General features: G+C 36.3%; 1 protein-coding gene across 6 annotated transcripts; it reads right to left on the bottom strand.

The window, feature by feature from the left end:
• Positions 1–27725, bottom strand: IMPACT (impact RWD domain protein). Of its 6 annotated transcripts, none has more exons than XM_036823231.1 (13): positions 27562–27723; positions 26351–26479; positions 25295–25347; positions 24047–24109; positions 18056–18124; positions 16799–16884; positions 12772–12894; positions 10499–10596; positions 8339–8412; positions 5011–5101; positions 3547–3681; positions 2566–2601; positions 1–2008 (listed from the first exon to the last, which is right to left on the bottom strand). In XM_036823231.1, the coding sequence occupies exons 1-13, from the start codon at positions 27595–27597 to the stop codon at positions 1943–1945; spliced, it is 1059 nt and encodes a 352-aa protein (XP_036679126.1). In that variant the 5' UTR covers positions 27598–27723; the 3' UTR covers positions 1–1942. The 6 variants fall into 6 exon arrangements, with proteins under 6 accessions (XP_036679126.1, XP_036679128.1, XP_036679127.1 ...); XM_036823233.1 differs by having other exon boundaries at positions 2513–2601; positions 27562–27721; XM_036823232.1 differs by having other exon boundaries at positions 1–2601; positions 27562–27721.

The following is a 27725-nucleotide window of genomic DNA, read 5'->3' as shown; positions in this document are numbered from 1 at the left end:
AAATTAAGCCATAGAAGAATATTTATTGACATGGGAAAATGTTAACAATATACTTCTATATGAAATATGCAGGATAGAAAACAGTATATACAGTTTAGTACCATTTTTATGGAAAGAAAAATAGCCATATATACAAAATCATGCATAGGAAAAAAATAGAAGGATGTACATACCAAATGTTAATAATGGTTATTTCTAGACAGTGGAATTACAGGTGACTATACAATTTCTGCAATAAATTTTACCTGCCTTCAAAAAGTATCTTCTTCATGCTATTCTTTCTTGGTTGTGATTAGTTTGATATAATGTCTCTTCAAATAGGTATATATCAAATGTTTCATGATATATACCTCCAAATCATACTGCTATTCCCATTACTTGCTATTTTGTAAGAGCAAGTAGCAAGATGTTGCTACTTGCTCTTACAAACTGGCATATGGAGAATATTTCTAACTAACAAACACAATATGCTATCAAATATGCCACAGCATAGATCTGGCTATGGAAAATTATTATTTGAATTTTAGAAGAATTTGAAGAATTTGAAAACCTTCTAATCAAGAGAAATTTTAAATAGACAAAAAGATACTATAACTAGTTAGGGGTCCATAATGAAGAGTGTAAAATAACTCACGTTCCCGAATTGGAGACTTTTGGGTCTCTCCTTTTCACTACCTGACTTTGGGCAAAGGATATTAGGTTTTTTTAGTCTGGAAAATGTGGATAATGAAAGAAGCAAAAATATTTTTTTTAATAAGGGAAAATGGGGTCAGAGATAAAAAGGTTTTCTATAAAGACCTAAATAAATGTTAGATAAAACAGCTAAAAGGGAATTCAAATTTGGTGTTGCAGAAAAATTAACTCACATTCATTTTTCTGTAGCAGCAATTCTTACTGTTTTATATCTTCTTTCACAGGTTTTGACATGCTTGTGAAATTATTTTAATGTTAATTAATGGTCTTTAAGCTCTTTAATTATTTTAACAGTTAATACATAAAACATACTTAATTTTTTCATGGAATCTGAGGTAAGTGTTTTAAATAAATATAGGTTACAACAATTAAACACACTTACAACAAATATAATTTAGATTTTACTTCTCAGAATCCATCCTAGTGTAAAGCTGTTTACTAGATTCTTATTAAAAATACCAAGTTAGGATGTTAGATCTCTTAAAGGTAAAACATCAGAGAATAGAAAAAAAATCTGTGTCCACTCTTCTCTGATGTTTTCCATGCTCCAGCACCATCCCAAATTGCTTCCTTATTTCTGTTCCCTCTCTTTGGAAGGGAATCTCAAGTATATCTGTGACCAATTAATAATTTTTAATAATTGTTTGCAATCATTATCTAAAAGGGAACAGTTAATGACTTATAGCTCATGGATAAATTTATTGTCTAAATGCCTAGAGGTAAATTGCACAACTTGCAGATGAAAGAAGGAACTTTTATAAAACACTGATGAAAGGAAGATGGAAAAAAAGAGGGATTTTCTCTGTTTTTCCAATCAAAGATTTGCTCCTTCTCTCCACAAAGTCATGGAGTTGAGAAGCATAGCTGGAGGAGTGTGGATGGGAAATGTGCATCACATTTACAGCACTACACAATGCACTCTCTCACCTTACACCAGTGGTGTTCTGCCACCTCTACCCCATTCCATAAATGTTCCATTAACCATAGCACAGCTTCTGGCATAGTTCTAATTTCTCAAGGAAGATCACAAGAAAGGTACTCCAGGTTGTTAAAAGAAACCAGAATACTACACCAACACATTTCGGTGGTGGGAGGAGACTACTGGCACACCGTATTTATTGCTTAACAGTACAAGAATTAAACAAAAAACGTAGAGACTAGAAAATCACTTTTTGAAATTTCACAATCACCAATTTGCAACAGAAAGTGAGGCATAACACTTATACTAACAAATCTGTTAGATGAATTATCACTTCAGCACATAACTGCAGATGGATACTCCTGGATTTTCACTTAATCCGTCACTCCATGAGCACTATAAAATGAAAGGTGACATACTTATGAACTAAAATCACAAGAAGAAACTCTCTAAGATCAATCTTCAATGAGCCCCTATTTCAATAAGCCATACGGAGCCGTAAAGAGCAGTAAAAGGTAATATTCATTTAACAGAACGAGAATCCCAATGACAAGAAATCAGGTATTTATATTCCTCTAGAGACACTTCTTCCCCACCTAACAAAGGCACTTGACATGTAATGAAATGGACAGTTAATTCAGGTACTGCCCTGGGCAACTGTTACCTTCCTAAAATTATATGAAGTGGTGATTAAGTTCAAACTAATCCTTCTGAATCAGCCTGAAACACTCATGAAAATATCACAAGTTCTCTATTTTTGGCAGATGATATAACCAAAGAAGAAAAGATAATATTGGTGTCCACAATGAACTGGCTGACTTGAACAGTCCAGGATTCTCTCTCTGCACAATATATTCCTTGATGACTGTGGAATTTGTATATGATTATAGGCAAATTAACCTTTCATACAGTTTTAGGTATTAATGTTCACTCCTCTTCTTGTCTTTTCTTACTTTTTTGTTCTTTCCCAAAGTCTTAGATGATTCCTCCTGAAAAAGACATAAATCAATGTAGTATCTTCCTACATTTATACGAAGGTACTAGCTTAGGACTCTTAAATCTAGTCATATAGAATATGTATAATAGTGAAAGTATAATTACTTCCATATGTACCATCTTTCTGTTTTACAGGGCTTTCATTTATAGTCTATTTTAATATTTCCAAAACAATCAAGGATAATCAAAGAAAACACTCATTTATCTCAGTTATCTAACAGATTTATGTTTGAGTAATTTCAATATTGTTTATAAGTTTATTTTTTTAATTAATTTTTTTTGTGTGTGTATTTTTTTTTTTTTTTTGGCCACACCGTGCGGCTTGTGGGATCTTACTTCCCTCACCAGGGATCGAACCCATGCCTCCTGCAGTGGAAGTGCAAAGTCCTAACCACTGGACAGCCAGGGAATTCCTCTCAATACTATTTAATCCATTGTTCATTTTTCAAAGTAAGGCAGCAAAGTTTAAATAAAATAGATATGAACATATCTGAAATACGAGACAAAAAAACTCAAAGTATAAAGGAAGAAGGCATCTAAAGGCATGTCAGGGGAAAGGGGATACACTTTGACACTAACAGAGAATGTTGGAATTTTATAGATGTTTAAAGACTATCCAGTTCACTGTAGCATTAGCTATAACTGCTATGGGTCTCAATTTTAGGAAGTGGAAACTAACTGGTCTTTAAGGTTTTTATAAAACTCCATGAATCTACAAAATTAAGGTTTGAAGAGATGAAGTGATCCTCCCAAGGTCACACAACTGGTCAATCACACTGTTCTGACTAAAACCTAAGCTTCCAGTTTCCTAGTCCAAAGGTTTTTCAAATGCACCTCACTTGTTCTGCTTCACTCTTAATTTTCTTTTTCTTTTTTCTTTTTAAATTTCACAGGCAGTGGTGAGAAACTCTCTAGATATAATACCAGTAACCACTTACCGGTGAACTTGTGTAGTTCTTCTCCACTAGAATGTTTCTGGCACAGTTGTTGATATGTTTGAAGCGATCTGGTCCTAGCAAAATCCCTCCATACCAGCGTGATACCACCACCATGACATTTCTCACATTCAAAATCTGTTATTTTCAGAAGCATAATTACATACAAATATAGACAGGTACAGATGTGAGTTTTAAAGGAAAATGAAAAAACCCATACATAAAATTGCACATAAAATTTCCCCGACTTTAATGGCAGAACCATGAGTAAGCAGAGTGAGATTTATAACAATTCAGGGGACAGAATGTTAGAATAAGAAGGGAATTTGGAAAACAAACACTGTGCTCCACAGTGTCCTTGAATTGCAAACTTGGGGACCACCAGGCAGAGTGAAGGGGAGATCATGAAGTGGGGTTCCAGTTCTTGGTGACTTCAACCAGAATAGCTTAGCTTAGGCAGTTTTTTACCCCTAGGTCAAACAGCAACACAAAACCTGCTTCTGAACAAAACAGCTAGAGAGAACTGGGGCTGCATGAGTAATCACTAGTGCCTACCAGTAAGGTCCTCCTCAGTTTGACATTTGTCAAATGCTGCCCTTAAGGTGAAGCCCACCAGTCTACAGGCCTGACCCCCACAGAATTCCTATCAAGGAAAGGGCCTGGTTAGAAAACAAACCTCCACATACAATAGCAGAAGAAACTATAGCAACTACCTTAGGAAAAAAAAATCCATTCTTAAAATTAATGAACAATCAATGATCACCAGACAGATGAAGAAAATCCAGCAGCATGAAAGAGAAAGGACAAGATAAACAAACTAAAATGGACCAGGAAAAATTTAAGGAAGAAAACATCTAAAAAAAGAAACTCTAATTAGTATACTCAGAAGAACTTTAGAAGATATTGTATCCATAAAAGCAGAACAGCACACTATGAAAAGGGAAAAACAGAGAACAAGAAAGAACTCTTGAAAATTAAATACATGGTTGCTAAAAAAAATTTTAATTTGATAGAAATTTTGGAAGACAGTCAAGAAAATGTCTTAGAACATAAGGCAATGAGATGGACAACTTAATAAAAAAAGAAACATTCTGGATCTACCCAGAAGTCCAATATCCAACTAACAGGAGTTCTGCAAAGACAGAACAGAGAAAATAGAGGAGAGGAAATTGTCATGAAACAAAAAGGATAAGTTTTTCCAGAGCTGAAGATAATCTTCTATTGTCTACGACTGAAAGAGCTTGAAAGCACAGCACTTGTTATTAACCTTTTGCTTTCTGCCCCACATCCAGCGGTTAAAATTATCTCTCTACCGATGTTTAAAAACTAACTACTAATAAAACCAAATTATCTCATGTTATATAGTCTAACTGATTTACTTATTCCTAAATGGAATTTAGGAATGAATTTTGTTGAGAAATTTTATGGTTCACAGAACAGGATCAACAGGGTTTAACTCACACTTACCTCCATGAGGTGGAGAAGACGCCCCCCAGCTGCTGTTTCCCCGTCATCCTCACAGTCCTGTAAGAAGGTCTGTTTATCCTCACAATATATTCTAGAAATACACGTAACAGTGTAACACTTTAAAACCTTGAAATATTGTATTCAATAATAAAAGTTACTCTTTCATATTTGTTACCATCAATTTACTTCCAAAATCAGCATACCTGTTTTAAAAAAATCTTTCTTGAACTATAAATTAGCTGTATTTTCACTGATGATTTCCTATCCAGTATGCTTCCCTTTTTATATTTTGGAAAGCTAGGAATCAAGGGTACCTCCTTTAAATCAGGAATGCTACAATTATGGGAAGGTGAGTTTAGACATCTGACACTTCCTCCACTTCATTTAATCTTGAAGCTGAGATTATAGAGAATAGTCACTAAAAAACGTTTACTGAGAATAAACTGTATACAAGCATTATAGGCACATAATAGGCGCTATGAAATGGTATAAAAGAAATAAGTGGTGTACTCCTGTCATCAAAGAGCCTAAACTCCAGTGAAAGAGAAAAAAATTATATAAAAAAGATGGAGGTGATAACCAACATAATATTTTATACTTTCCTAACATTCTAGCCACCAAGCATTTATCTATCTTCCCCATTCTAAGAATTATAAGATTTATTTTTCTCTATAATTTCCCCCTGGATAGTTATCAATATCAGAGATAAATCATGGTATTTTTACCCATTTAAATTATCTAGAAAGTTAGCATGGGCTACATTGTAGATGAATAAGCTTGGCAAATAAGTGTGAGTTATAAAAAGAAAACAGTGCCAGTTAAGGTATGCCATCTAGTGCATTTTTTAGGCCCCTACAAATGGTACCATCAAGGACTAGGCAAATATAGCAAAGATATCTTTCCAGTTATGGTGATAAAAAGCCAAATACTACCTTATCTATACACCTAAGTCAATTATATTAATTTTATTATAGCAATCCTATTCATTCATTCATCTTTCCATCCACCAAACCATCTATTCATTCATTCACTCAGTAAATATTTACTGCCCACCTACTATGACCAAGCTCTACTATTATTTAGAGTTGGCCTCATTTGAAGAAAAGAAAGTTAGTACTATTAAACAAAATTTTATATGGCAAATTTAAGGCAAAAAGGATTCCGGGGTTGACTTTATAGAACAAATGAAGAAATCTGACTATATAAATCAGTACTGTTAGGTTTAAAAACATCAGGAAATACCATGGACATTTTCACTAACCCTTTCCTCACATGCCAGGAAGATAATGATGCAGCATCTGATAGCTGTGTGCACCAGTAGCCTGGAGAGTGCCCCATAACTCCAAAGCAGGAACACAGCCCCAGAACCAGGAAGTAACCTTAAAAGGACCCTGAGCATTCAAAATACACAACACAAAGTCCATGTACCAAATAAAGGTTATTTCTTTAACACCCAGTGGAGTCCTTCAAGCCTCCACTTTATGCCTTTTTATTGTTAACTGACACACAATTCTGACAAGCTAAGCTCCTTCATTCCCAAGCATCAATTATATAAGGGGGTGAGGTGGAGGGGCTGCTACACGCAGTCAAGCTGACATCTGTAAGAAGTGACAGCTGATCACCCATTAATACGCAAAAATACCCAAGTACTTAAAAAAAACAAAAATCTGGGGCCTAAAATAGAGTATACGGCACATTATTTAACTTTTTGATAACTTAAGATCAATATCATGTCCAGCAACTGTTGAAGGTGCAGCCAACATGGCCATGTAGGAATAAGATAGAGATAAATGAAATTAGATTCTCAAATTCAGCTCTACCATTAACGACTATGTGATATTGAAAAAGTTAACCTTTTTACAGTGGCACAGTTGCTGAAATAATTAGATTTAACTTATGTAAAGCACATGACACAGAGTAGGCTCTCAACAAACACGTGGGACGAATGAATAGTACCTATTAATACTTTTACAGCACATTCTAATCACTGAGAGCAAGCACAGTCTAATCCCTCATTTTTATATTGATGACCCTAACTCACTAAGAAAACAGCAAAATTCTGTGTAGTGATACTCTAATAAGTAGGGAATTACATAATAAATAGTTTTTTTGGTAAGATTTGGCACTTAAAGGGATGTGACTTAGTAATATTAAAAACTCACCTATCCAAAGTGATAAATTTTTTTGAGATTTTTGTGTTTTAGGTAGCCTAGATTTTACAAATAGTCTGAATCACATTTTAAATTTGCACCAAATTCCTATGTCTATATTCTAATTTATTTTAGTCCTAAACTATGTTCTGTAAGTCTGTACTAATTTGCATATTTAAAAAATATACCCTTCATCTCTTTACTAACAAATCAGCAGATTTCTATAAAACCTTCGTACTCAAAACTAAAAGACATGTAGTGAAAGAAGCAGTCTTAATTCACTGCATAAACTGGTTTAAAAGAAAAACGTTAGAAAAAATTTGGCAGTATGTATCAAGAGTTTCAAAAATGTTCATACTTTTTGATAATTTTACTTCTAGGAATCTATTCTTTTTTCCTTTTTAATTATACTTCTGTTTCATTTCAAAGAAGAATATGAAACAACCAGAACCTATCCTGAGGAAATAATGCAAAAAGTACACAAAGATGTTCACAGGACTATTCTTTATAATACTTAGAAAAAATGAAAAACTAAAAACAAAAAGGAAATAGTTAAATAAACTGTGGTATGGAGCCTCAAACAAATATTATACAGCCATTAAAATAATGTTTATAAAGCAATTATAACAACATGGAAAAATGCTTTTGTTACATTAAGGAAAAATTTTGATACTAGAATAAAGCATTGAAAAGAATAAACTTTACATAGAAAAGACAGAAAGAAAATATTTCACAATATCAGTTTCATTTAATGGCAGAAAATGGTTAACTTTTCCTCTGATTCTTTTTTCTGCCATTTCCAAATATTCTACACATGATTATTACTTTTACAGTGGAAAAAAACACCTAATAGTTGTTGTTTTTTTAAATCATGCATCAGTTTCCCCCATTTTTTTTTTTTTAAATATTTATTTATTTGGTTGAGCTGGGTCTTAGTTGCGGCAGGCAGGCTCCTTAGTTGCGGCTCGCCAGCTCCTTAGTTGTGGCACGTGGGCTCCTTAGTTATGGCATGTGAACTCTTAGTTGCAGCGTGCATGTGGGATCTAGTTCCCTGAGCAGGGATTGAACCCAGGCCCCCTGCATTGGGAGTGCAGAGTCTTAACCACTGCGCCACCAGGGAAGTCCCTTCCCCCATTTTTTACAAATTGCACGTTCCTAAAATTGTGATGATCACTTACCGGTATGCATAGATGTTGTGGGTGGCACTAGCAATTTTCTTATTCTCATACAATTTGGCAAGAACCATTTTCACCTTAAAAACAGCAGTAATGTAAATAAACTAATGTATACTTTTTATTTGCTCTGTAAATAAATGCTAAAAAAAAACTTAAAGCATATTGATATACATACTATTGTAGTGAAATTAACAAGAGTTATTTAAAGACTCAACTACGTTCTGAAAAAGCCATTTCCAAAGTTTTCTCATTTTAGGGGCAAAAACTGGGACTCTAATTGGTACAAAAATGATAGACCTGGTATTTTTGACCACCAGTTATCAACAAATATCTGAGCAGTAACCATGTCCAGGGTACTTGTACATAAGAAATTTTCCCCATACTGTATAGAGAAATTTAAACGAAAATATAAGAATTTCTAGAAATGAGCTCTGAAAACTTACCAAAGTGACAGGTACAGAACAATGGTATGTTCAAAATGTTATAAAACCAAAACTCTCTCTGGGAGTCAAATAAGGTTCACAGAGGAGGTAACAAGGGCCAGGTCTTGAAAGATAGTGACAGTTCTGCATCAAAATGGAAGAGTGAGGTGGGGCAGGAAGAAGCCACTCCATTTAGAGGAAACAGCATGTACAAACGTACCAGAAGTAGTAAGCAGAAATAAACGATGCTTAGTTAAACTGGAACTTCAGATAAACCGCACATTCTTTATTGTAAGTATGGCCTATGCAATAACGTTTATCTGAAATTCCAATTTTAGCTAGCTACTCTGTATTTTATCTGTCAACCTTAGCAGGGACATAAAAGAGAAAGGTTCAGGAAGTGACCAATAGTTTTATGTAGCTCTCAGAGTATGAATGAGATGATAGAAGATATATCAGAATGATTAAAGTAGGGTCTTATCACAAAGCACCTTGTATAATGTGTTTAGATTTTTCCTTGTAGCCAATGGAAATCAGCAAAGATTATTGGGTATGTGGGGGAGGAGTGACACGTGGTCAGATCTTTTAGAAAGGTAGTTGGCAAGGGACATAGAAGAAATACTGGAGGTAAGGAAGACTAAGCTGGAGATACGGAGACCAATTTGGATCAGAAATTGTGCAATCTTGTGCTTCTCAGACTCCCAGATTCCTGATCAATAAAGTAGACACTGACCTCTCAGATTTATTTCAGCTCTCACAAATTATGATCCTGTAAGTCTAAGTGACTATAATCAGAAATGGAAAAAGGATCCAGTATGGAGAGATTCAGAATGGAATGTCTAACGAGGACCCTGGCAACAAGATTATGAGCAATGGCCAAGGGCAAAATAGGGTTCCTGAGAGAAAAGCCCAGAAGCTTGCACCAAAATCTGTTATTTTGACCACAAATCAATGAAGGAAAGAACTTCCTCTTCCAGAGACTAAAAGAGAGTGAAAAGGCAGCCTGGTGCAAAAAACTGTATTCCTATAGGTCAGGGCTTTAGAAGAATTTGGAGAGACCAAAGGGAAGAGACCAATGCTTAAAACCTATGCTAAGCTAGTAAGACTTTTCTGGTTAATTTAACTTTATAGGTGTACTGAAATTGTCTCTTACATTAATAAAGTTTAGGCTAGATTATAGCAGCAAGGAAGAAGAAAATGATTCTGCTGAAAAGAGACTGAGAAAGACAAAGACCTAGGAATACTATTTTTGACTGAAGATTTTCCCATATAATATCCTTTGGTGGATATCAGGCCACCTAAAATCAGGAAGCAGAAAGGAAAAGGAATTCAGGTTGGGAAGACTGGGCTCAACCAGTCTGTCCACTGTCCCCTTACTTGGGCAACAACAGAACAGGCTAGGTTTTATAGAACTCCCACATGATAAGACAAATAATTTTTCAACAAGCTATTGATATTAAGCATCATAATTTTCTACACCACCACAATGGGTTTTTCTTCTTTGAAAATCCATTGGAGAGTTAAGCCCTAATCAGAGTCTGGATGCAATTTTGAAAGCAGTGATAAACAGAAACAAATATTCCATGATTCCCGGTAACTTGGAGGTAGAAAGTTAGCAAATAATTTTTATCTTGCATGAAAATTAAACATAATAGTAAAAACAAAGATATTATTGCAAAACCATTTGCTTGAATTACTTTGGTAAAACAACATCAGAGTGAACTGGACACAGTAAGTTTACCTGTTTGGGACAAACTACTGGAGCCAAGTGTGCCTGAAAAGTACTTCTTCGGTCTGTGATAGGAATGCCATGATCAATCGGAGGTAATTCTTCTATTTCTATAAATTTAAAGAATTATATAACTTTAATTTTTAAATTCTTACATTCAAATACTGAAAAATTGGCAATGGTATAGTGGGGGGAGTTGGGAAAGAGATGTAAATTATATGGCAAATCAACTCAAATAACAAATACTGGTTGTCTATTAAAATTAAGTTATAATTTTAAGTAAAAAGTTTCCTAATATATTGTACATTAAGATAAAACTATCTGACTTATAAATGATTTTCACCTGCTAAGGTCACCCAGTGGAAATGGTAGGTTGGGACTCAAATCCTGGACTGTGTCAGTTGTATAAGTTGGTATAACATCTAATTTTTAAGAGTAGAAAGGGGTCCTGAGACCAAAAAGATTGACAGCTGCTAATATGGAGTATTTATTCATTTTACTGCTGATGGACCTCTGGGTTGGGAAATCTATGACTTTATTTTGTATAGCTGTAATATAATGTCTTCTGCTAATAAAACTGTTCCTACTTCATAGGATTGAATTAAATGTATCAGTAGTACACCAAATTGGTATTCCATCGAGTACTGTGATTTCCAGTTATTCTGCCTTTTTTTTTTTTTTTTTTTTTAATTTTATGTATTTATTTATTTATTTTTGGCTGTGTTGGGTCTTCGTTTCTGTGCGAGGGCTTTCTCCAGCTGCGGCGAGCGGGGGCCACTCTTCATCGCGGTGCGCGGGCCTCTCACCGTCGCGGCCTCTCTCGCTGCAGAGCACAGGCTCCAGACGCGCAGGCTCAGCAGTTGTGGCTCACGGACCCAGTTGCTCCGCGGCATGTGGGATCCTCCCAGACCAGGGCTCGAACCCGTGTCCCCTGCACCGGCAGGCAGACTCCCAACCACTGCGCCACCAGGGAAGCCCTATTCTGCCTTTTAAACAAGCTTAAGAACCATTAATTTTACCCTTAACTTAGATGAGAAACTTACCAACCATCCTAGCTGCTGCACCTGCCTCATTTAGGATGAAAAGTTATTCAGAAAAAAAGAATTTAATTTTTTTCTATTTCTGTTCACTGATCTGTTGAATCTTACCAAGTCAGTTTGCTTTATAAGTGATGAAACACTTCAAGTAACACGTGTAAAAATATTTCTGGAGCACTTTAAATAACTTGCCAAAAATCACTGCACTGGTTTGTGGCAGGACTAGGACGAGAAGCCAGGTTTATGCAGGATGTTCTTCCTTCCCCCAGTAGTGTTCTCTTCTTGAACAGACTGTGACAACCGCACTAGTACACTATTAAGGTCAACAGGAACTGGATGCGATTTATTATGACTCTGATTTTCACTCCTTTTCTTTTAATAGTGGATCTTCTTTCCCAAAAGACATCCTATGCCAAATCTGCAAATATGTGTATGAATAAAATGGGAACTACTTAGAGTGAAACAGGAGCAGGTATCCTGGGTGTTCTTCCCCACTCATTCGAGGCTTCTTTGTCCCCTTCTACTAATCCTGAGACACTATGCAAGAACTTTAAATTTTCATTTACTGTTTAAAAGCACAGGGAACTCCCTATCTTCAAAGAGAATGAACATTCCCTCTGGTCTATCATGTTTTTGTAAGAGACTTGAGGAAACTGACTATATCATTCAAAATTTTAAAATACTAAAATGGAACATACTTTCTGATAGAAATATAGAGCTGATTTATCACATCAACCTATCCATAAGCTGAATACTACTTTATCATGGAACAAATTTGCTTAAGCAAAAACTAAAATCCTAAAGGCATCTCACTAGCTTTAATTCAGTGGTTGCACCTTCAATTATTGTATTTATATTTGTGAGCAAAGACTAAAATTTAACTCTGAGCTATCAGTAGACAGCTAAGGATTTCAAAGTAAAAATATAAAAGCAGGATGTGAACTGAGAACATTAACACAGCTTTTCTTAGTTTCAATTTCTCTCACCACTAATTCAAAACTCTAGATAAATAGCAAAAAAAAAAAAAGAAAAAAGTAAATTTCTATTTTTTTCCTCACCATTCTGATAGACCTAGCAAACACCAAAATGGCCAGGAGACAGGAAAAAAATAACCCAATTCTCTACAAATTAATAAGAATTTTCTAAAGTGTGAGTTTACTAAATTTCTATACCATTTCAAATGGTATAGAAATTCCATTCATAATGCTACCATCCCGCTTTCCTCAAAATAAACTAATAACATTATACCTGTTCGATTTTCACTGACATCAAAATCCAATGCTTTAACTGGATTTTCTGGTTGACATGCTAAAATGAGATCATCTTCACATTCAATATCTTCCTCTTCAGTTTTCTTCTTTACGTCTGGGCCTATGTGGATATGAGACATGATGAGTGATCATAAGACAGTAAGAAATTACACTTAAAAAACCATTAGTCTTGGTCTCTAAGCACCAGTCTTCAACAGAAGGAACCAGGGCTGCTACAAGAAGTGGTTGACTCCAGGGTTGGGACAAGGAAAATACAAGATGAGCCTGGAATATCTTGTGATTCCAGAGAGTAAAGAAATGTTCAAAACACAATGGAAACTTATAAAAAGAACACAGGAGCCTACCTGAGAGCTCTCCTAAAGGCCAAACCGGGAACAATTTGAGCAACAAAATAATGACAGTATGGAATTTTAACTCACGAAATAAAATAATATGAGTTCATACTAATATAAGTAATCAAATAAATAAATGTGGAAAAAAGACATCTTGTTCTCAGAATAGAATTCCAATTAATCATAGCAAGAAGGAAAGAAGGAGATGAAAATCACCATATTGTTACAACACCATATTGTTTACAAATATTGTTGATAAGATACACTAATGGATACTAAAATCAGTAGGTTAAAGTTTAAGGAGGAATAGGGTATTAGCATAGCCTCAAAGTATCTCCCCCAAGATACTTATCAACTACAAAGGGAAAGACAGTAACTGATAATTTTATATGTCAACCTGGCTAGGCCATGGTACACAGATATTTGGTCAAACACTATTCTAGATGTTTCTGTAAAGGTATTTCTTGGATGGAATTCACATTCAAATCAGTTGACTTTGGGTAAAGCAGATTGCCCTCCATAATGCAAGTGAGACTCCAGTTAAGATTTTAAAAGAAAAAGGGGGGCTTCCCTGGTGGCGCAGTGGTTAAGAGTCTGCCTGCTAATGCAGGGGACACGGGTTCGAGCCCTGCTCTGGGAAGATCCCACATGCCGCAGAGCAGCTGGGCCCGTGAGCCACAATTGCTGAGCCTGCGCGTCTCGAGCCTGTGCTCCGCAACGAGAGAGGCCGCGATAGAGGCCCGTGCACCGCAATGAAGAGTGGCCTCCGCTTGCCACAACTAGAGAAAGCCCTCGCACAGAAACGAAGACCCAACACAGCCATAAATAAATTAATTAATTAAAAAAAAAAAAAAGAAAAGAAAAGAAAAAGGACTGACCTCCCCAGAGAAGGAGGGAATTCTGCCAACATACAGCCTTCAGACTTGAGTTGCAATATCGTTCCTTCCCTAGGTCTCCAGGCTGTCAGCCTACCTTGCAGAGTTTGGACTTGCTAGCGTCCATAATCTCATGAGCCAATTCCTTAAAATCAATCAATCTCTCTGTCTCTCCCCCTCCCTCCCTCCTTCTCCCCCCCAACCATTCCTTCCCTCCTCCTCTCTCTTTATAATACACACACACACACACACACACACACACACACACACACACACACATACATACACATCTTATTGGTCTATTTCTCTGGAGAACACTTGATTAATACAGTAACTTTACAGTGGAAACATTTGGCAGATACCACCTTAACCAAGGGATCAAGGTAAATATCACCATTAATAAAGCATATTGATATCATTAGCTCCTTGATATAATACACTGTGAAGGATACAATATCATTTCTGTGATATTCTTGCCAAAATGCCTAATCTTACTCCAATCATGAGAAAACAATGGACAAATTCAAATTGAGGGACATTCCACAAAATAGTGTCAGGTCATGAAAGGTCAAAAAAGTGAAGGAAAGACTGGGGAACTATTTACAGACTAAAAGGGAGTAAGGAGAAATAACAACTAAATGCAACAAAGAATCCTAGACAGGATTCTAGAACAGCAGAAAGAACATTAGTGGAAAACCTAGTAAAATCTGAATAAGCTCTTTAGTTTAGTTAATATTATATCAATGTCGGCTTTCTGTTCTTTATAACATGGTTATGTAAGATGTTACTAGGGAAAGCAGGGTGAAGGATATAACAGAGCTATTTCTACTATTTTTGCAACTTTTCTGTAAGTCTAAAATTAGTTCAGAATTTTTTAAAAGTGTAAATAGTATATAATTACTTCAAGATTTAACATTTCTGGGGTTTCCTTGTTGGCGCAGTGGTTAAAAATCCACCTGCCAATGCAGGGGACACGGGTTCGAGCCCTGGTCCGGGAAGATCCCACATGCTGTGGAGCAACTAAGCCCGTACGCCACAACTACTGAGCCTGCGCTCTAGAGCCCGCGAGCCACAACTACTGAGCCCTCACGCCTAGAGCCCATGCTCCGCAACAAGAGAAGCCACCGCAATGAGAAGCCCGTGCACCACAACGAAGAGTAGCCCCCACTCGCCACAACTAGAGAAAGCCCGCGCACGGCAACGAAGACCCAATGTGGCCAAAAATAAATAAATAAAATAAATAAATTTAAAAAAAATTTCACATTTCTATAGTAGAAAAAATGAAATAATAAAGGATAAATATGTACTGAAGATTAATAGTAAAATAAAAATAAATTACTTGTCAAGTGGGTACCCTGGAGAAGAAAATTCTCATGAGATATCCTGATCACTAGCTTATACCCTTATTCATTCTTCAGAATTATTAAACCTTCCGTTTTAATATGAAGTCTAGAAAATTTCTAATTAAAAAATTCCAAACAAAATATTTTCAAATTATAAATTATACAACCTAAATCAATAACTCGAAAATCTGAAGTGTGGCTAAACTAAATTATAGATATAGGTGGGAAAGGGAAAATACCATTTTAAGATCAATAATTTTAAAAATTTCCTAATAGTTCAGTGATTCCAAGCTTTTTGGAGTCCTAAATTTTTGCTTATATTCCATTTTTGCAATTATCCCACACTCTAGAATGGTGGATTGGCAAAACTCAATTTTTGTTTTGAGGTTTCAAAACTCTTCTCAGATGCCCTGAAATGCTGCAAAATCAGAACATGAATCATAAAAAGTCAAGGAAAATACTTCAAAAAATATTGTCCCATGATCAGAATATCTTCAGACCATTTATCTCTTTGATTTTAATGGAAGCAGTGAAAACATTTGCTTCTATAGAAAAATAGTAAAATGCTCTGAAAAATATATATTTCTATCAACTTTAAATCTATACTGATTATGGTAAGGGAATCCTTAATAATTGGTTCGGTGTAAATAACCTTCTAAAAATTAGTAAATAGACTATTGGGTTTTGTTTTTTTTTAATCCCTCTTCTCCCCAAATTGAAAATAGTTCTATCAGTGATAATAATAAAACTCTATTTGGAAATAAAATCAGGCTTAGTAATCTTCCTCTCTAAAGGGCTTTTGTAGTAAGTGGAACAAAGACTAGCAAAGTAAATAGAAAACAAAAGAAATTTCTACGTTGTATATTATGATTCAATAAAACTATAATAATAGAGCAAAATATCAATTTTCAATTTTCAAATGTCCTGAAATTATATAGTGGTGATGGTTACATAACTTTGGAATAAACTAAAAACCAATGAATTATACATTTTAAACAGTGAATAATCATGGTATGTGAATTCTATTTCAATTAAAAAATCAACTTTCAAAGTCAATTTTTATATCTTAAATACTGGTCAGTGTGTTTTCCAAAGTTCTTTTTCTATAAACACTAAACTCATTTGAAGCTAATGTCTAAGTTACATAGTCCAATAATTCATGAAGAATGTTACATGGTTCGTATTACCATAACAATAGTCAAAGAAAGCAAAGATTTTTGACCCAAGTTCTTTAACCATAAAATTCTATTTCTATAAGAGTTTATAGTAATATGAAACCAAGGAGGCTAAAGCTTATAGAAAGAAATAATCATATTTACATGAGTAAAGAACTTTCCAGAGAAACATATTTTATCATATAAAAACATAAAACAGCATACAGATCTTCATTAAAAGTTTCAATGAAAATATCTACATGAAAACTTAATTACTGTAAATTAAAAGAGCAAACCTACCTGGTTCTGTCATCTGAGATTTTTGTATTAGGACATCTCTTATTTTCTCCACCCACAGGTAAAGAATACTTTCACCAATATTCTCTCTAAACAAAATTCAGGGGAAAAATCTGTTATTAAAAATTTCCTTCTCAGTGGCATGGACATATATACACTACCAAATGTAAAACAGATAGCTAGTGGGAAGCAGCCGCATAGCACAGGGAGATCAGCTCAGTGCTTTGTGACCACCTAGAGGGGTGGGATAGGGAGCGTGGGAGGGAGGGAGACGCAAGAGGGAGGGGATATGGGGATATATGTATATGTAGAGCTGATTCACTTTGTTATACAGCAGAAACTAACACACCATTGTAAAGCAATTATACTCCAATAAAGATGTTAAAAAAATTTCCTTCTCAAATTCAAGAAAATATAGACATACTTACAATCTAAGAAATTATATGCAATCTAGCCGTGCCTTTTTTTGGAGCGGGGTTGCCGTGCTGTGCAGCTTGTGGGATTAGTTCCCCAACCAGGGACTGAACCCAGGCCCTTGCAGTGAAAGAGCTAAGTCTTAACCACTGGACCACCAGGGAACTCCCTAGCCATGCCTTTTAAAGAGGAATTTATAAAAATGCAATTTACTAACATTTGTGGATGAGTATTTAATACATCAACATTAAAAATTCCAACTGGCTCCCAAATTAAAACTAACACTGCTCACTTAAAATAAGTAGAAGAGTTGCAACCAAAGAGGGGAAAGAAAATTTCTGAACTTGAACTGGATGAATTAAGATAGATATAAATATGATTTAGTTTCTGTCAGTGAATATAATTGTATTATTGATGCCCAGTCATTGCTTGCTTTTCTAAACTTTTTGAACAATTTCAAGCCACTTTTTTTATGTACTTATTTCAACAAATAAGAATACAAAGCATTTGAGAAACTCCCTCAGAAAGCCAATTTACAAGACTTAAAAGACAATCAATGGAAAACTTTATATTCTTATTTTGTTTTGGACAAAATATTCTACTGCCCAAATTGATTCATTTTGGTTCCAAATAGCTGTCTGGCTGCCTCAGATAATTAAATCCATCTCAAAGGCTCACTGAGAAAAAGAACATGTCATAGTTCATGTCCATAGCGTTATGTTAAATGATGGCAACAGCAATAAAATAAAGGCCCAAGTGTCTACTCTTTAGGAGATGACACTAATTTTAGATAAGTTTTAATAAGTGTGTTTAAAGAAATCATCACACTACTTCGTAACACCTTACCTCCTTCCTCTAACAGTTGCTCTTGAAACCATCATCTTTTTATCACCACTCATCAGCACCCAAAGGAAACTTTCAAAACAAGCATACAGAAGAAAACAACTGTTTTCAAATAATTCTGTACCCTCAAACCCTCCCATCTCACCCGTAACTCCTGAGTACTAAAACAATCCTCCGTGTTCTTTGGCAACCTGTCTTATTTAGAGAGGGCAAAAGTCAATTGGAAAGGTTTTAAAAAATTGAGAATGTTGGTTGAGTTTCTTTTAAATAATTCCTACCCCCATCCTCTCTTCTCAATAAAAGATTTAGAGGTATAGAGACAGAGAAAGGTAAAATGTATTGAGTATATACTAAGCCCAAAGTACATTATATATATCAACACATTTAATGCTCATAATTGTCTAATAGAGTAGGTTTTATTTCCCCATTGTACAGATGAGAAAGCAGACCTAGGAAGATCAATTAACTTGTCTAAGACAATAAGCAGTAAGAAGTCCAGAGCCAGAATGTGAATGCAGACTTACTCCAAAGCTCAGGTCGCCCACTGCGTTTTGCTCTCCTATCAAGCAGCTGTGTCCTTAGGCAAGTAAGACACTTGAACTCTGAGTCTCAGTTTCCTCACCTATAAAACAGATTTACAGCATCTTGCCTTACTTTACAAAAGTAGTCTCTTTTCAAGTGGACCTATCTTAATTCACTCAACAGATCTTTAAGGGCCTTGCCTATACACCAAGTACTACGTGCAGCCCTGGGGGTATGGTAGTGAATGAGAAAACGGGGTCCCCTGTCTCAGTGTTTACAGTTATTATCCTTACAAATGTATGGTTTCATATGTAATTCTCTCCATCCTCTAATCTCATTCTATTTAATTCATCACATCATCATCACCAAAAGTAGTAGCACTAATATCCAGTGTGTATTGAACACCTACTATATAAGACATAGAAAATGCTTTGTTACTTCACTTAATCCTCATTCATAACCACCCTTTGAGACAGGAAAATCATCCCTCTGTGAATACATATTCACATTCAGATTTGTTGTTATTGTTCTTAGGGGACTACTGGGGGCAGGGGACGATGGAAAACACCTTGGAAGAATTTTCACAATTAATAAGTAATTTTTCCTAATAATAAAGAAATTAAACCTTAACTCCAAATTTCCTCTCCTCTGGCCCATGGCTTCCTGCAGAACAATATACAACAGCACTCTGCCCATAATCATTTATTAAATGCTTCCTTCTTCCCTAGTATTTAACTAGACTCACTGAAATCCATTTTAAGGAAGTTGTAGTGGATGTGAAAGGTTTCCTAAAGAAAATGAAAATTATTTGTTCCCTTGGACCCCCAAATTTATCACTGATGGTGGTTTGGGTGTTTTTATTGTTGTTGTTATTACTGCTGTATTTGTGTTTTCTCTCATGACAATAGTTTGTTCATATCTTTTGATTCAAGTATAGTTGATTGTTCATATCTTTTAACTACAGACTAGGATTTGGTGGTTTTCAAACTTTTGCCTTCGCTGTAATGAAATCTCTCACAGAAACAGACAAAAGCTGTAGTCTTCCCTCCTATGTCCTTCTTCCCCTCACCAAAAGGTCCTTGAGGAAGTCAGCTGAATCCTAAGAACTGGTACAAAATCTGAGAACTACTCATTATAGGGTGAGATGCTAAGCTTTTATTTATGAAATTAAGTTATGGTAAAGTAGCTGAATATAAAAAGTCTAGAACAAAATTTGTTTCAAATTGAATAAAAGATCAACTTGGATTAAGAACTGATATTTTAGTTGAGATATACTGCAATTAAATACACTTAAATAACTATTATCCAATTCAGAATGATCAAAACAAAAGTCAAGTTACTTGTGACTCTTGTTTTACTTGTGGCTCTAATTTTTGTATCTTTAATTTTCCAATGTACTACTAAGTTGTGTGACCTTAGACAAATCACTTGATCTGAGTTTCCATCATCTCATTTTCAAAATGACAAAACTGGATGAGATGATTCTTCTAACAAGAACAACAAAATTGAGAGCTGCTATTATACAGTGCTAAAATACATTACATGGATTATGTCACTTAATCCTTAAAATGATATTATTTTTATCCTCATTTTACAGATGAGAAAGAGGTCACACTATTTCAAAAACTGACTCCAGAAGCCTGACAAAAACAGCCTTAACATCAGCTTGAATAAATTTCAGACAGGCTGAGCTTCCTGACTCTAGGCCCTGACCTCTCTCTTCTTAGAGCATTTTCTTTACAAAACTTGTCACTGTAAATTCTTCCTTTGCTCCTTTGGAATTATGGACATCTTTTTAGAAGTTCTGTCAGTTTTAGAACCTAGGAGTGTCTTTCTCAAGGACCTGGGAGCCATTCTTTTGAAATGCAGTCATCAAGGAAGACAGTGCCCTATCTCCCAGTCTCTGTTGGCTGGTAGGGCCTAACTCCTGATAAGCCACAATTTGCAAACGCAGATAGCCTAATCACAGAGAAACACACTTGCAAACTCAGGAAGAAACTTAATGTGCTGGACCCTCTCACTGATCAACCTCCCCCCAGCATCCCCGAGTACTTTTCTACAGCTCATCCCAGCCCTTAAAAACCGTACTGCCTTTTGTTACAGGAAGTTGAGTTCAGACTGAGTTCTGCCTCTCTCCCCTGTTGCAATAGTCTTGAAGAAAGTCTTCCTTGCCTGTTTAACTTGGTCCGGTGCACTTTCTGCTTTGACAAGCCTCACTCTCCAAGTTCCAAATCTAAGACTTCATGATACATCAGAATGTGAAGAGCTGTGGGAAATTAATCATTTTCTTGGATTTAAATTAAATATTGTTGAAATGGACTATCATAAATTCAAATTAAAAAAATTTTTAATCCTTTTCATTTTCTCTTAACACCAATTAGTATAATGTTCAAAGTATTTTTAAATCTGTTATTTACCTTTTGTTTTATTAAACTATTTTCATATATTCAAAATATCTGTATGCAAAATGTTTAAACAAAAATAAGGTAATGAGTCTACATCTACACAATCACCAAATCCTAGTTTATGTTCCTAAGTACTTCTTTAACTGACCGTTCTTCTCCCTTGCATTCTTGTTGCCTTAATAAAGGTCTCCACTATCTCCCTCCTAGTTAATGACTGCTTTTCCTATGGTGTCCCTCACTTCAAACTCTTCACAGCCCACCCTCCACAGTGCCACACAAATCTCATTACATCACTCCCCTGCCTAAAACACCTACAGCCTACAAGATAATGCCCAAACTCCTTACCAGCTTACAGGTTCTTTTTTCTTACACCTACCTCAATTTCTATTCCCGGCATGTTGAACTATCTGCTGAACTCTGAAGATGCCAGGTTGCTTCACACCTACATGATTTTGCTCATGCAGCTCCTTCTATCAGAAAATCTCTCGCCCTCTGATCACCTGCCAAACACCACACCCAAAGGTCACCTTCAAAATGGAACCCTCCTTTACAACCTCACCACATGCAGAGGCCTCTAAAAACAATAGCACTTGGTCCAAACCTCTCAGTAATTGTCACTATATTGTTTTGGTACACAATTAATCTATATTAATTTTTAAATTGTGAGCATATAGGAGGTACTCATAAAATGTTTACTGGAAAGACTTAGTTTTCAGACTTCGTCCCTCCTTACATAAGAAAAAAAAAACATAGTTCATCTTCTTATCTAGGCAAAAATAAAATTTAGCATTCAAAATGATGCCAAATATATATGAAAATCTTGATAATGTTACACTATCTAGAACATAATAAAACTATAAACATTAAGAACTATAGCCATACATTTAAAATGTTTAATTTTCAATGACTAAATGTGTTTTTCACTTGTTGCCCCCTGCTGGGATTTTATGGGAAAATATGATTAAAAGTTGTCACACAAAACTTTTAAAAACAGAATATTTCTATTTAGACCACATGTGTGAAAATACTACTATTGGACTGGGTTTATTTTCAAGTGTTTTTAATAAACAAGACAGTACGAACCATATCCTATCTTTAGAACAAACTCCTTTGTTATTTCTGATCCTTCCTAATTCTCTAGTAGCTCAAGTGAACTACTTAGGGAGAACAGCAAGTTGTGTCCTATAGGAGGGTATCTCTTAATAAAGGGGGGCACTTTTGGGGCAGAAAAAAGGCAGATGGGAAGCCATTTCAGAGTGCATGACATTGTGCATAGATAGGAGAAAAATCTAATTGATGAATATGATTAAAAGGATGGAAGCCAAGTGTTGGAAGATTTTTCAAGAAGAGAAAGTGTTCAACACCACCAAAAGTTACAGAGGTCAAGTAAGATAAGAACTGAAAAATGACTGTAAGATGTATAATTACGACATCATTGGTGAGCAAATTTGTAGTATATTTATCTTATTCTACTTTAGGGGGGGAGATAAATTGGTAAATAGGCATAAATAAAAGATTACAGAAAGAAGTTTGTTGCGGGCACGAAAGTTGGAGTGGCCAGTAAGGTCAGGGACAGGTATCAGAAAACATTTCATTGGGAAAACATGTAATATTTATATGCTGAGGATGATGGAATCACTAAATGGGGGCCTCTCCCATTGATATGTCCAGTTCTTGGTTACTTCCAGAGTCAAGTGTAAACCTAGGAACTCAAGGAAGACCACACTTCCTCTAGGAAGGAACAAACAGAATCAATTCCATGAAGACTTAGCATTTTTAAATTAAATATTCTGTGAGGAAAAGAAACCTGGTCTAGATCCCACAGATACAGAGGGGGTTCTCTCACTGTGCCAAATGGGGTAGCCACCTACAACATATAAGACAATCCTTACCAGTTCCTGGATTACAGTAAAACTGATATTCCAGAACATTATTTGTTGTACTAAATTAATGTATCTCATTAAAATTAACCCAAATCACAGAAATATCTTCTCTGGACTACTTCACTAGCCTCCTGATATCCCACATCTATTCTTGCTTCCTTCCAATCAGTTCTCACCCAGAAACAGAATGGTGTTTTCAAAATGAAAATCTTATTATGGCATCACACCACTTAAAACTCTTCTCTGCTTCCCAAAGGTCTTAGGATAAAGACAAAGATCCTCAACATGGCCTACAGGACTCTCCATAACTTCCCCTGCCTACCTCACTAGGTCATTTTCCCACCATGTTCCCTTCTCTCCTCCCCTCTCTTTTCCCACTTAATACCACCATTACATTGTATCTTGACATGTGCCAAAATCATTGACACAGAGCCTTTGCACATGCTGTGGCCCTTCACTGGAGTTATCTTCACTTAAGTAACTCAGCTCTTAAGTCAAACAAGCCATCCCTGACCTCCTAGACTAGGTCAGGACTTCTTTCAAACTCAATTAACACTGTATATTAATATCTTTCTTTTACAGAACTTATCACAGCTGCAGTGTGACATTCATTTTTACAATGTTATGAGTAATATCTCCCCTACCTGCAAATTCTAAATGAAAACAGGGACCATTTCTGTTCTTGCTAATTATGCGTATCCAGGATCTAGTACAATGCCTGCCATACAGCATTTGTTGAATGAATGAAAGAGTGAAAAATACAGTATATCAATAGACTCTCAGTCTTATGGCCTAATACAAGAACGTTACCATTAAAAATACATAGTAGTTTAATGAATAATTATGCTTAGGATTCTGCTGTTACCAGTTTCATTCAACATAGCCTATAAAAAGAGCAAAATAAGAGCAGTATCTCTTAATCTACTTTCACAAGCTGGCTAAGTGTCTTTATAGCTATTAGTTCTAAATAACAGTGTATTTTTGTTTCTAAGCAGAATTTGTATCAAATGTATATATAAAATTACATTATACAACCAATCTTTCAAGGATTTTTCAAGTATATTCTTTTTGTTAATGGAAAAGCAGCTTAACAAAAAGTTTAGAAAAGGCCCTAACATATCATGATTCCAACAAAGGCCCACTACAGTCACTCACAGAATTTTTTTTAATCATCCATCACTTACATATATATTTCCTCAAGGCTATTCGATAAATCTGCACGTTCTTGCCCTTGAAGCCAAGGAGCACTAAGATTAAATAAAACAAAATAAAGAAGATTATTCAAAGAATTGTGTTTATATCTCAAAGAAAAAAATACTGATTAATCACAAACTGGTTTTACTTAACTTTAACAATTTTTCTATTTTCATCAAAATGTTATCTTATGTTGTATAAATCGATACAGTTCCAAAATGCTTTCATTGGCATTAATTCATTTATTCCTCCCAAAAAACCATACTGAAGCCAACACCATTATTATTCAATTAAAATATGGTTTAAAAAACAGGAGAGTTCATAGGATATCATAAATCTGCCCTAGTTTACCTAAGTGGCAGAAGAGGTTCCAGAATCTAAATTTCCATATTCACAGTATCTGCCACACTATCAGGACTTCCCAATTTTTTCTAACTGGTGTCTCAAAACAAACTCTAACAAATAAGTCAGTTGCCACATGACTGTAAAAAAAATAATCAACTTTTTCTGAAAAGGGCACAGATGTTTAGAAGCATTCTATAATATCTTTCATTTTCAATAAAAATGAAAAATTACAGAACCATGAGTAACAGCAAATTTTACCGCTATGGTTTTAAAACACTCATACAAAAGACAATCCCACTGGAAGGTAAAAATTTTAGTAATTGAGATTTAATGCAATTCTGTCTGCATAGGTTTATACAGCTTAGTAGGTCAAGCGGGCAAGGTGGATCAAAGGTTACTTGCAATCAACAGGTCATGACTCATTAAGACTACGCTTGGGCTGCTGAGATGGTTCCTCAACAACAAGGGCAGGACAAGCACCGCAAGCACCATGGGCGATTCCTGGAAGGCAGGCCGTCTTACACAGAGGCAGGTCAAGGAACTGGCGAGGTCAGCAGAACCAGGTTAGGAGCAACTCTATAGGCCAAGGTTTCTAGATTACTAGGTTGTCTAAAGAGGAAGATTTCCCTCCCTGTCTCTAAAGACAATTCTGTAGCTATTTTACCCCCTATGGATCCTCTGATTCTCTTTTATACTAAGTGGCAAACTTCAAAGTGTTTTTACATAATTTAATTTTTAAATTTAAATGCTCTATATCAAGTCCAAAAGGTGTTTTTAATTTCTATACACATTTTGATAAGGTAGTCTATATAAACACAAGGTACAGTACAGAGAAACAATCTTTGAAAAGTATAATCTTTTTATAAAAATATATATGTAGAAATATAGCTTACTTCAGTTGATAAATAGGTGGGGCTGTACCTGGGTATTCATTCGGTAGCATCACCTACAAAGCAGTTTAAAAACAAATCTGCTTATACTTCATCATGGCTCAAAAATAACAACATTCATAAAGCCAGTCATTGGACAGATTTCTAACTGGCCAAACTAAGAAACAAAACCATTGTTTTGTTAAATTTCAGGAGAGAATTCCCACCTCATATTTATGCTTCTGCCTTAAATATGTTGTTAAGATGATGCCAATCTTTTATGAAGGAGATCATTATTTGCAGAGAAAGTATAAAAGCAATGAAAATTAGAAATTAAGTGGGGAGGACAAAGACAAAAGGAAAAGAAAAACTGAAATACGGGCATTATACCCCAACCCCAAATGAAAGAGCGGCATTATAACATGTTCCAGATATTTTTCTTAAGGAATTAAAAAAAAAAAATCCTACCAGACACTATTGAATACATTAAATAGCTACCACTTAACAGAGAACCATGCACGTTTCTTTTCAAATCAGTATTACTATAAAAACAAATACTGACAAAAACTCAATTTGGCATCTTTTATGTTGGAAGTATAGGCAGTCATCAAAGAATAAGCATTAAAATAGAAAGCCATAGCTGATGTTTTCATTTATCCTAACCACAACTGATTCCCAACTAACAAATGAGTATCTACTCTATGAACCATCTAAATAACTAACCTATTCTTCCTCTTAAATGTTAGTCATCTTCCCAGGTTTAGACTCTCTTCTATTAAACGTACAGGATAGTGAAAGGAAGTGAAACTCAAGTCTGCCAATGGTACATTAAGAACATTTAAATAAATAAAATAATAGGGAGAGAAAAGATTGAGACTATCTATGAAAGCATTACTTGAGAGTGATCTGAGATTTAATTACTCATATGTTTAGATCATCAATCGTTAACAAAAGCCAACAACAAAAAGACAATTCAGAACAAGTCACACAAGAATAATCATTAGAGGAATACAACAGCAGTCAATCATACAAGAGCCAACATTGTAACTGGAAAATGGCTGTAGAGAAGGGCAAAAATACCTGCAAGCAAAGTGTCCATTTGGGGTCATCTATATCGTCGCTAATTCTAATACAAAATATTTTGGCACAGTCATCAATGACACACCATTCCTCGCCATATATAGCTGCCATTGCTTCAATTTCCTCATTCTGAAAGAGGTTGATGGGGGGAAAAAAAGTCAAAGAATGCACCGACCCTAAAAACCTGAGTTTTCCTTATTGCTTTATAAGGTATTTGTATTTAACATCACCAGCTTGGATGAAGGATCCCTGAATGAACGATACCAAACGTTCTCAGCAGCCGGTCACCATGTTCTACCCTCTGGGTACCAGACACGATTGCAATGACTGGCACCAGCCCTGCTACGACATCACTGTGCTTTTGACCACTACTGAGCCAAAATATACATGCACTCCCATATCCTGCACTGACATTTACAAGTTAAAGGATACACATATCTCCTTTGCTCCACATTCTCTTTTTAACAGGTAACCCCACGCCCCCACTCCCCGGTGGCACTGCTACTTATTATATTCGCCCTATATTACTACTGGCTATCTCCTTCGTTGTTTTTGTTTTGAATTTGGGCACGAGGCTGGGCGGTTGTTGGGGTTTTTGGTTATCAAACCCTCGAAACATTTCAGAAATTACTCTTTTGGTTTCGGCTTAAAGAAGAGTAAAACCGGACCTAAAGGTAAAAATGGGAAGCAAAGTATACATTCAACTTTGTATCCTCTCATTTTGTCCTCATAGCGCATTCTGAAAAGCTTTAAGAGCGCCCACGTGAGCCACGCGCTGGGGAAAGCTCAACGCCAAGAGGAGGAAGGTTCAGTGACTCCAGGGTCTGTGTTATTATTGCCCGTTTTGCGAAAGCAGAAACGGTTCTTAAGTGACCTGTCCAAGGTGACCCGGCGGGGACAGGGCGGGGAGCAGAACCCTGGTTTCTGCCTCCGGCCGGGAGCTGCTCAGTCGCGTGCTGATGGTTGACGGTGACAGCGCCCGAGGCAGGCCCAGCGCGCCGACGCCCGGAAGCGGCCGGCCCGAGAGCGATCGGCTGAGATCAAGCGCCGGGGCAAAGGGACGCGGCGGAGCGAACGGCGCGGCCTCGGGCGCGGGCGGTGCGGGCGAGACCGGGGGCGGCCCCGGGCAGAGGTCCCTCTGCCGAGGAGGCCCGGGGCGGCGAGACGAGGCCGAGCCGAGCCTAAAGGTCGGCGCCCCGCCGGGGCCTCACCTGCCTCTGGTCGCTCCCTCCGTCCCCCTCAGCCATGTGGCCCCGGGAGCGGCCGAGCGGCCACCACCTGCCCAGGTCCGGAGTGCGGGGGCGGGGCGCTGCGACTGTGAGCCGAGCGCGGGCTGCAGCGCCGCCCGCAGCGCGGCCCGACCCGGAACCGCAAG

This window comes from Balaenoptera musculus, chromosome 14 (assembly GCF_009873245.2).
Source record: "Balaenoptera musculus isolate JJ_BM4_2016_0621 chromosome 14, mBalMus1.pri.v3, whole genome shotgun sequence".
Classification (NCBI taxonomy): domain Eukaryota; kingdom Metazoa; phylum Chordata; class Mammalia; order Artiodactyla; family Balaenopteridae; genus Balaenoptera; species Balaenoptera musculus.
Note: the sequence above shows the minus strand (reverse complement) of the source record. Positions and strands in the feature narration are given on the sequence as shown.